Raw genomic sequence first — 11,104 nt, forward strand, 5'->3', positions numbered from 1 at the left:
TGCTGAAAAAAATCAGAGCTCACAGCTGGTAAAATGCTATCCTGATGGGAGATATTCCTCATCCATTTAATAGCCATAACCTCGTTGATGATTTACAATAAGGCTGTATATGCCATATTGTACTGATGTGTACTGATTGGGCTAGTGCTTTACCAGAGACTTTGGATCTTGCTTTTTGCCTGATAAGACTGCACTTTCACACCATAACCACTGACACACTGCATTACTGATATGCCTTCATCATGACATAGCTTCATTTTACATCCTTTTCTCTTTAGTCTGTACCACTGGCAACCTGACTTTTCTCCTTCTGCGTGTGTGTGTGTGTGTGTGTGAGATTATACATGCAATAGCTTAATGCAATATTGTTTTTCTTCTTCTTCTTCTTCTTTTTTTTTGTTTCTTTGGTGGTGTTCTTACAAGACATGCCGAAGACCCAAGAAGAAATTCATTGTGTTTACTTTGGGTGGAGTTTATGAGTGCTATCATCACTGCTTTTCACTTTGGCTCTTTCTCATTCTGCCAACTTTGACATTTTTTCCCCCACACACTTTCCACTCTGACACATTTAATAGAAGCAGCCTTGTGAACCGTACTGAAAGCAGCTGATGACGTAGATGACAAGGACAGGAAGGTTAAGATTCCAATTCAGTTCTCTCTGAGTTATGAAAGAATAACTCGCTGAGAACAGACCTGAGCCCAGTCAGTGAGGTATAATGGTGATTTTTGGGAGAAAATTAAACAGATCAGGTAAAAGAATAACAGTGGTAGAGACAGGGCATGATGGAAAATATCGTTCTTTTACACACTGTCATAAATGTGTAACATCCTCCCATTGCTGTGGTGTTTTCGTTGTGGAATTAGATTCCTCGATGCTTCATCGTATGTGTGTGTTTACACATGTGATCAGTATGGAATTATTAGGAGTCAGATCAGCTTTTACTTCTCTTCTTTTACACCAGGTTTTATTTCTGTTCCTTTCATGAACATGTACTAGATTGTATTACTTATATCTCAAAACATCATCCTACAGGAGAATCTGGTTTTTATTTTTCTATCATCTATATTTCTTTGTTGTCTGAATAACTCCACAATAATAATACTGTATATGCTAAGGTGTTAGATGAGTATTTGTGCACGGTAACACAGTTGTAGGCCTTGTGGGTTTCAGGTGACAATGTTTGTTTGTTGTGCATGTTGTTGCAAAAGTAGTTACTTGTATTATTCCCATAGACCTCCTGTCAGTCGAGCTGCTCCCCTGCCAGAGAAACTGCAGAAGAACAACATTTCTAAGAAGAGGAAGTTGGTGGAGGTCTGTATCTCTTTATCAGGGATAGATTTAAGATAAAATAAAATAAGATGGCACTTCCTTAATCCCTTGGGCAAATTCACTTTGTTGCAGGAAAATGTCCGGTGCAAAAATTAATAGTACAGTGCAGAGAGAAGGAAAAAGAAGGTAAACATATAATGAAAAAATGACCACATAAAAACAGTAAACATGTCAAAAGCAAGCAAGTAAGTATGTAAGTGACAAAACAAATCATAAATTGACCCTGTGAAAAGTGGCCATGTGAATAAAGTCACCATGTGTTTATTCAGGTGTGTAAGTTAACATATGATGAAAAGTCTGTGTGGTCCAGTATGAATGTTGGAAGAGGAGATTTAATATATTGGTAAGGTGGGTGGGTCACAGCTGACTGAAGCTGGGGTTGAAATCACAGGGTGTGCTGCCTCAGCTCATGGTAGAAGGGAGGGCTGAGGTCATTCAGGATGGAGTTGATCTTTCCCCTCATTCCCCTCTCTGCAACCACTCCCAAACTGTCCAGTTTGAAGCCCAACAACAGATTTGGCTTTCTTCACTAGCTTGTTCAACTTGTTGGCTTCAGCAGTCTTAACCCTACCTTTCCTGCACACTACAGCAAAGAAAAGTTCACTGGCTACGACGGACTGGTAAAAGAGGAGCTTGTTGCGTACGTTAAAGGTCCTTAGCTTCCTCAGGAATAAACATCCTGCTCTGTCACAACCTGTAGACTGCCTTGGTATTTTGCGACTCGTCCAGTTTATTGTTCAAGTGCACACCTAGGAGTATGTATGTCTCCACCAGCTAAACCTCCTCACCCTGGATGGTGGCAGGTGTCAGTGGCTTCCTGCTTCACTGGAAGTCCACCATCAGCTTCTTGGCCTTGCTGAGCTTTAGGTTGTTGTAGTTGCACCATTCAGTGAGGCTCTTCACTAGATTCAGGTAGTCCTGCTCATAATCATTGCTAATTCAGGCCACAGTTGAAGAGTCATCAGGGTGGATATAGACTCAGTGGAGTAGGTGGATGGTGACATCCTCTGCTCCTATGTGTACCTAGTTGACAAACTGCTGAGGATCTAGTTCGTCCTTCGTTAGGTGCCCAGGTGTTGCAGAATCAGCCTCTCGAAGGTCTTTGCGATATGCAATATTAGTGCCCTTGGTCTGTTGTCGTTGAGAGTGCTGGGGCAGCTATTTTTGGACACTGGAATAATGCAGGTGGTTTTCAAGGGAACAGGCCCTCCTCGGTCCTTCAAACAGGTTGTAGGAGAGGTTGTTGGTGCTGGAGTACCTGCAATCTGGCCAGCACATCCTTTTATGACTCTGAGACCAAACCTTTCCAGGCCACTAGCCTTGCCTGGATTGAAACAATCAAAGCTCCCTCTTCACCTGGCTGATGGTTATTGATATGCTGGTGTGAGATGAGGGGTGTCCTTGGTTTTTGCTGTATCATCCTCTGTGTGTTGACGAGTGACCAGAGGCATGAGGGTGAATTGCAGGGAGGAAGGCAGTGGTGTGAGGGTGGAGGACAAGCAGGTTGGCAGCGGCAGAAAAGTTGTTGGTCAGCAGGGGCTGCGAGGGAGCTCCTGAGTCAAACCTGTAAAAAACTGGTTTGACTCATTTGTTCTCTCACACCTTTCCTCCATCCTGGGCCCTGGCTGTTTGAGGCCAGTGATGGACGTCATACTGCTGCAGACGTTATGTTCTACCACAGATCTCTGCCACAGTTTGTCCTCCACTTTCTTCTTCTATGTATCCTTTTCCTAAGCTCTCTCTGTTTACAATTGAGCTCATCCCTGTCCCTTGTAATAAAAGCCCACTTCTTGTTGTTCAGAGGGAGTTTAATGCTTCTGATAATCCACAATCTGTTATTGGAAAAGCAGTGAACCATCTTGGTGGGCATTGTATTGTCTTTACAGAAACTGATGTTGTCAGAGACACAGTCTGCTAGCCCATCTATGTCCACGCTATGTAAACTGTAGAATACATACTAGTTCATGGAGTTAAAACAGCCCTGTACAGACCTCCATGGCCTCTTGAGACCAAACTCTGACAGTCTTGGTGGTAGGCGACTGCTGGAGGACAAGCATGGATACTTAGTGAGTCCCAGTTTCATAAATCACGATCATGAAAAGAACTATTGGTCTTGTATGCAGTAGGCGATGAGGGGGGATGCCATCCCCCTTGTTAGAAAAAAGACCAAAATGCATCCCCCTTGTTAACCTGCCATCCCGCCTATATACTCTATAGAGTCAGTGACCATTGGGCCATCCCCCCTGCTGGCCATTGGGCCAGCCCCCCTGTTTAAAAATAACAAATCACCTACTGTTTGTATGTATGTTTCAGGACCTGGTGTTGGACCATGTGTTTGGGTTCAGAGGATTTGATTGTCGAAACAATCTTCACTACCTCAATGACGGTGCTGACATCGTCTTCCATACTGCTGCCACTGCTTTGGTTCACAGCCTCACCACAGGTACACTGCAGAATGCCTCAAAACGCTGCCTTGTACTTGTATTACACCTGAGTTTTCTTTTTTGATGAAATTCTGTCCAGTTTCGGTAAGAGAAAAACTGTTGTCTCTCCCAAGGCACACAGAGTTTCTACCTGGAGCACACCGACGACATTCTCTGTTTAACTGTCAATCAACATCCTAAATACAAAAATGTCATCGCCACCGGACAGATTGGTAAGTGCTGTGTGTGTGTCTGTGCGTGTGAGTGAGTGAGTGCAGGCTTATAAAAGGAATGTGTACATATTACATGCGTAATTCAGGCATGAGTTGATGCATGATAGAAATTATGAGAATGTGAGTGTCAAATAAACACTTAACATTTTAGTAGTGGCATTTTTTTTTTTTTTTTTTGGCTCTGCATGTGGTTCTCGAGTGCTGCGTTCGGTGGCATTTCTCTGGCCGCTCATTTCGTTCTCCTGAGCGATGTCATCAGAGAGATGACTCATAGCAGCTTCTGTTCTTTTGCTGCTTCATTTTCTCATTGCACACACAACACAGGCGATGTGACTGAACTGCCAGGTAAGACCACGGAGATCCTCACCCTCCTCTTCCTCATCTGTGTGAGTCTGTGGATCTTCATCAGGGATTTGGGCGTGGATCTGTTCATTCACACTGCAGAGCTTAAAGTTTGCTTTTGTGTTGGATGTTTCTTTATAGTTTTATCTTTTAACTGTCATTTATTTTAACTGGTTGAAGAACACAACACTCAAATATGATTTAAAGTATTCAAACAGTATTTTCAAATATATACAGTATTATATATATATACAATATATACAGTATTTTCCAAAATTCTTACACTGTATTTCCATACTTTATATTACTGTTAGGTTTCTATACTTTATGTTACTGTTAGGTTTCTATACCTTATGTTACTGTTAGGTTTTTATACTTTATATTACTGTTAGGTTTCTATACCTTATGTTACTGTTAGGTTTCTATACTTTATGTTACTGTTAGGTTTCGTGAAGCAGTGGACTTTTAGCTCTGTACAGTTGCTTTTTTTTTTTATCTTTCACTCAGTATAATGTTCGTTCACATTCGTGTACCAAACTGGGGGCAAGTGTTCATTTGCTGTATTTGAACGACTGACCCTGTCCAATTACATTTCAGTGCTTTCTTTCCTTGTGTCCTTCTACACCAGGCCACTAATCTTACTGCATGATGGAAACAATGATAAAGTCTCTCTAAGTCATTCATGTGGTGTTACATTGTTTCAACATATTCAATCCTGGATTCGAACTCTCTTTTAGTAACTTTAGAACACAAGGTTAAGGAGTAAATGTATTGGAAAGTGCCCCAGTCCTTCAAATAGTCTGTACAGCTGTATGTTCACCTTGATCTTTTATGTAGTATGTTAAATTATCAGGTCCAGTTTGTGCTGATTGCAGGCTGTTATGTTTTTGTCGTTTCTTCATTGGTAGTGTACTGCACTGTAACAGTAGTCAGTCACAGTGTTCACGGTACGGTTCATATTGTGGTGTTTTGCTTTATCCCACCACTGTATCCTACTTGGATTGTACAGTATTTGTTTCTTGTGGAGCTGCACCCGACTGGGGGGGTTTTCCATGAAGCAGGTTTTCTCAGTTTTCTGGTTCTCGGTCATGTAACGTTAGCCAAAAGTAAAAATGTTCCAACTGGAGTACACCTAAGGCACAGTTCTATTGGACACTTTTGGCTCAAATTACCTGGCTAACTGAAAAATCTTCCTTTGTGGAAAACCTCCTTTGTTTTGAATTGGTCTGACAGTGGTAATGTGTTTTCACCTGTGTATGCTGTTTACTCTTTTCAGTGTCTTAGTGTAATTCTCTGCCTCATTATGAAGATGTGTGTGTTTCTTGTTCTCTTCCAGGGACTACTCCCTGTATCCACGTATGGGATGCCATGAGCAAACAAACTCTGTCCATCCTGCGCTGCTCCCACGGGAAGGGTGTCGGCTATGTCAACTTCAGTGCCACAGGCAAACTGCTGCTCTCTGTGGGGGTGGATCCAGAGCACACCATCACGGTGTGGCGTTGGCAGGAGGGTAAGCTGTTCTAATAGCATAGAGATGGAAGGCCCTGAAACAGACATATCTTACACAGATTCAAGAGAAACCGTCTAGATTGCATTTTATTACCTCTAACACTGGGTTGCACGAGTATGAAAGACGCATATAGTGAATTTCAGACTCTGCTGGTGTTGATGTTATCAGACATGAATCCAAAGGGATACTAACACACCTCATAGGACCACATAATCAGAGGCAGATTTTTCTACCTGAGACGCATGTAAACTCCACAACTTTTCAGAGACTTGGTTGGAGGAAACAAAATCCACCAGGAGTCATAGACTTGAGAGCCTGAGTTTTGTACTCCTTATATAAACACTCTCAGAGTTAATGTTACATTGCAGAATTTGCTGTTTTTTAGGCTTTGAAGGTTTATAGTCTTGACACTAGAGTGGCTTGTTTCTTAATGACCTGTTCAGAACTAGAAGAGCTGTTATGTTATTAGAACACATTAGCCCTCAGCCTCAGCTCTCTATCTGCTTACAGTCCTCACTCTCTCTCTCTCTGTACCCAATGTTCCAGGGGCCAAAGTGACCAGTAAAGGGGGCCACACTGAACGCATCTTTGTTGTGGAGTTTCGGCCAGACTCAGACTCCCAGTTTGTCTCGGTGGGGATCAAACATATTAAGTTTTGGACACTAGCAGGAGGCTCTCTGATGTATAAGAAAGGTGTTGTGGGGTCAGTGGAAGATGCCAGAATGCAGACCATGCTGTCTGTGGCTTTTGGTGCTGTAAGTACACAATGGATACTAACAGCACTGCCTTCGTCCAACATATTTTGTAACAGAACTGAAAGACCAGTTTTTAGGCTTTCTATCACCTGACTTGGTCATTTCAGCAGATATTGAAAATGCTATCCCATGAAAGTTTTTAGAAAATAACTGAAATCTTAAGTACTGTTAATTGGAAGCTGTCTTCTGACTGATCAGGTGTTTCTGGAACATTTGTCTTCCTAGAATAACCTGACGTTCACGGGTGCCATAAACGGGGATGTGTATGTTTGGAGGGATCACCATCTGGTGAGAGTGGTTGCCAAAGCTCACACTGGACCGGTGTTTACCATGTACACTACGCTGAGAGATGGGCTTATTGTCACTGGAGGGAAGGAAAGACCGTGAGTTAGACCCACTGCTTGAATAAAGACACATAGCACAACTGCTTAGAGATTCAGCGAGATATTTATGTTAATTCAATGAACTGTTATTTAAGTGCTTGTTCTATAAATGTATTTGTGTGTGTGTGTGTGTGTGTGTGTGTGTTTGTGTGCTCCAGGACAAAAGAAGGAGGTGCGGTAAAACTGTGGGATCAGGAGATGAAGCGTTGTCGGGCTTTCCAGCTGGAGACGGGTCAGATGGTTGAGTGTGTCAGATCTGTCTGTCGGGGAAAGGTCAGTATTGTGCATCCTGCTTGCACACTCTCTGCCACCATTTTTTTAAAAAAGTACTTGGCATTGAGACTTTTTGGAATGATACCAGTTTGTGTTAGGCTGTGTCAACATGTTTTCAAGTCTATGAAGAACTTCTGTACATTTTTACAGTTTGAATATTCCAGGTTGTTTCCAAGGTTATCATATACAAGAACAGTATTTCCCCATCCTGCTCCTGAAGGCACTGTATATTTTAGACCCCCCCCCCCCCCCACTTCTCTGACACCTCATACAACTCATCAGCTGATTAGCAAGACCTATCAAGATGAAATTACACCTGAAATGTGCAGAACTGTGGCTCTCCAGGAGCAGGGCTGAGAGGCGTTGTGCATTAAAATACTTTAAAAAGCATTAAATGTTTTCTTTTCCCCTTGAGGACAGTTGTGCTGTGTGTTTTTATTAAATATCTCTTACTCTCCTTCCCGTTCTACAAGCTCTCTGTCAACTGAAAGAAAAATTGTAAAGATAATAAGGGTTAAAAAAAAAAGGTAATGTGAATGTGGTAGCAAAAATGTATGGGTAGTTTGTGTCTTATTTATTCATTTGCTTTCCCCCACAGTATTGTAAAAAAGTATGATTTAGTTGGTAGAAAAGTAGTGTATAGTGTTAAGCAGAAGTATTAGTCATTAGGCATCACTATATCACGGAATGTGAAATTTCTGACACTTTTTGACATGTGCATACTGACCATTAATTTCTGTGATGGCTCAGTGTTGAATGTTTTGCTCTGCTGTTTAAGGGTAAAATCTTGGTTGGAACCAAAGATGGAGAGATCATTGAAGTTGGAGAGAAGAACGCTGCCTCTAACATCCTGATAAATGGGCACATGAAAGGAGAGATCTGGGGTCTGGCGACACACCCCAGCAAAGACATTTTCATCTCTGCCAGTGATGATGGAACCATTCGGATATGGGACCTGGTGGACAAGGTCAATAAACATCCACACAGCAACATTTTAAAATAACCATGATGACCTAGACCAATGTTTAATATCCCAGAGATACTAGTCTAATGATTAAGGTAAATATCTTACATGGTGAGACTCATTTCATAGATGTTTGCTGGATATTTAAACAGGCCGGTCTGTTGCATACATCTCCCACTCTAAATATTTGTCATGAGAGACTCCTTTGTGTTTGTTAAAATCCCTCTGACTGCTTTCCTGTCCTTTTTTTTTTTTTTAACATATAATTGACTTCCTTCCATTCCGCGCAAAACCATTTACCTTATTTTTTGGGGGCTAAGAGAGGAAGCAATGAGGAAAGAACTATTTTTTTTCCCCAACACTTACAGACTGACTGCTTTGACTTGTCTCTCAACAGAAACTGTTGAATAAAGTAAGCCTGGGTCATCCAGCCAAATGTGCGAGCTACAGCCCCGATGGAGAGATGGTGTCCGTGGGCATGAAAAATGGAGAGTTTATCATTCTCCTCACAAACTCGCTGAAGATGTGGGGCAAGAAGCGTGACAGAAGCTCGGCCATACAGGACATTCGGTAAAACAGAGCATACTGCTAAGACCGGAATAGCCCAGAGTTTATACTCTAAACACCTCTGATGATCCTCATCTCTTGGCCGCAGCCTGTCTCTTATAAACTAAGAATAGGTTTTTAATAAGATAACAGAGCACATTATGAACCTCAGGAATAAGGGGACTTCTTAATCATATCTTTAAAAAAAGCCAGCAAGTCCCTTTCTGAATCCTTTTAAGTTTAGGGAGATGAGAGGGTTTTAATAAAGCGGTTTGTTGTTGTTAGGTTCAGTCCGGATAAGCATCTTTTGGCGGTTGGCTCGGTGGAGTGCACAGTGGATCTGTATGATCTGACACAGGGACCCTCCCTCAACCGCATTGGCTACTGCAAGGACATTCCCAGTTTCGTCATCCAGATGGACTTCTCAGCAGACAGCAAATACATTGAGGTAGAAATGAAAGATGTGCCATTACTTGCATAAATGGTCAATTCAAGATGCAAGAATAGAGCAATGCCCTGGCATCCTATTTGGGCATATGGCAAATTTAGCTATTGGAGGAATATAGATTTCCTTTTTGTATGACATGGAAATTCTTTGATTCGATTCACTGATAGACACATAGACCTGTATTACGTAACATGTTGAGTGGGGCTTGTTTTTAGATGGATGCATACGTGACAGGACAACACTATTTATAGCAGGGAAGCCCTTTCACATTAGCAGCTGGCAGAAAACTGTCTTGCAGACTTTTACAGTACAAATGTTACTGTTTCCTGATTATATCGAATTTAACTCTTTTAGTTCAACATGTTTTTCTTCATATTTTTGGGATAACATTTTTAAAATGCTGAATCTCTTTCTCTTAGAAGCAGACTTAAGACTTAAGAGAGATAAAGTTGTTTTCCTGAGAAAATAAATTGTCCAGTTTTTTGCTTTGTTGTTCATAGATTGCATTAGTGCAGCTGATGCATTCATGGCTGTGATTCTGCAGGTGTCCACAGGTGCCTATAAGCGTCAGGTGCACGAAGTGCCCTCAGGAAAGTTGGTGACAGAACAGTCGCTTATCGATAGGATAACCTGGGCCACATGGACAAGGTACAGCATAATTTTACCTGTTTGTATAAATGCCTTATGGCTTTTGATGGATTATATTTGAAGTACTCTTCAGAGCTTTAACTTTTCATTTTTGTTTTTCAGCATCCTTGGAGATGAAGTTTTGGGAATTTGGCCGAGGAATGCAGACAAAGCTGATGTCAACTGTGCCTGCGTCTCACATTCTGGCCTGAATGTTGTCACGGGAGACGACTTTGGACTGGTCAAACTCTTTGATTTTCCCTGCCCTGAGAAATTTGTAAGTGATCGTGTCCAATGAAAAAGTTACATAGCTAATGACAAGTACATTATAATAATATCAAAAATAGAATGACAAAATAATAACTGAGGCTGAGAAAAACGTAAAAATTTGGGTGGGGATTTCCCTGGATTCTCTGCAGGCCAAACATAAGCGGTACTTCGGACATTCTGCTCATGTGACCAACGTAAGATTTTCCCATGATGACAAGCACGTGATCAGCACTGGAGGAGATGATTGCAGGTACAGTGGAACTAAACTGAAAAGACTCTCTTTAACAAATTAAAATATTAAATATCATTCTAAATAATCTAGATTTTATAAAGAATTTGTTCTCATGAAAAGGAAGTTTGATAGGTTGTATATCCTTCTTGCTGGATGTCATTCTGCTGAAGCTTGATAAAAACAATTATATTTATGTTTTTGCACTATTTTATTGAAATGCTCTTTTTTCTCTCCCTCTCAGCGTGTTTGTGTGGAAATGCCTCTAACAGACCATATACGAAGAAACCGGGATCTCCCAAAGTGAAAGTCTATGGTCCCTAGCAACCTGCTAAACATGCTGCAACTCTTTTTCTCAATGGTATGAAAAAGGCTGATTAGAGGCAGTGTTAAAAATGGGGCGTGGATTCAGTGTTGGGTTATTCTAATTCTCTTTTCATTAAAGCTTTTCAAACCTTTTGGGGGAAAAAATATGTAATAGATATTAGCAGAGCTGGCATAACTATCACATAAATTAGACCACAGTGAAGCAGATATTTCTCCAGCTTGATACGTCCATCAAAATCTGGAGTATTTATGAAAGCCTCGTAAGAAGTAATTGTTACTTCTGTTTACAATGTAATCTGTTTCAATTCAAGTCAAGTGGGGTACAGATTACCACGACATATGTATGTTTATTTTCTAATCAAAGCATTTATACCAACTGAGTGTAATGTTCCTTTTTTTTTTTTCTTTTTTTCAAGCCACCACACAAGATAGCTCTTATCGGTT

General features: G+C 41.2%; 1 protein-coding gene across 2 annotated transcripts in view; it reads left to right on the forward strand.

Moving 5' to 3' along the window:
• The window catches only part of LOC115809771 (echinoderm microtubule-associated protein-like 6), a 45,022-nt gene extending 34,420 nt beyond the window's left edge, over positions 1-10,602 (forward strand). For both annotated transcript variants that reach the window (XM_030771581.1, XM_030771580.1), the window contains 14 exons: positions 1,234-1,312; positions 3,644-3,773; positions 3,888-3,986; positions 5,665-5,838; positions 6,385-6,593; positions 6,819-6,976; positions 7,135-7,249; positions 8,028-8,216; positions 8,611-8,783; positions 9,045-9,207; positions 9,752-9,855; positions 9,958-10,111; positions 10,254-10,354; positions 10,578-10,602. In XM_030771581.1, the coding sequence (XP_030627441.1) occupies positions 1,234-1,312; positions 3,644-3,773; positions 3,888-3,986; positions 5,665-5,838; positions 6,385-6,593; positions 6,819-6,976; positions 7,135-7,249; positions 8,028-8,216; positions 8,611-8,783; positions 9,045-9,207; positions 9,752-9,855; positions 9,958-10,111; positions 10,254-10,354; positions 10,578-10,602 (1,873 nt within the window). The remainder of the gene's footprint in view (positions 1-1,233; positions 1,313-3,643; positions 3,774-3,887; positions 3,987-5,664; positions 5,839-6,384; positions 6,594-6,818; positions 6,977-7,134; positions 7,250-8,027; positions 8,217-8,610; positions 8,784-9,044; positions 9,208-9,751; positions 9,856-9,957; positions 10,112-10,253; positions 10,355-10,577) is intronic.
• Positions 10,603-11,104: the final 502 nt, after the last annotated feature.

This window comes from Chanos chanos, chromosome 4 (genome assembly GCF_902362185.1).
Source record: "Chanos chanos chromosome 4, fChaCha1.1, whole genome shotgun sequence".
Lineage (NCBI taxonomy): Eukaryota > Metazoa > Chordata > Actinopteri > Gonorynchiformes > Chanidae > Chanos > Chanos chanos.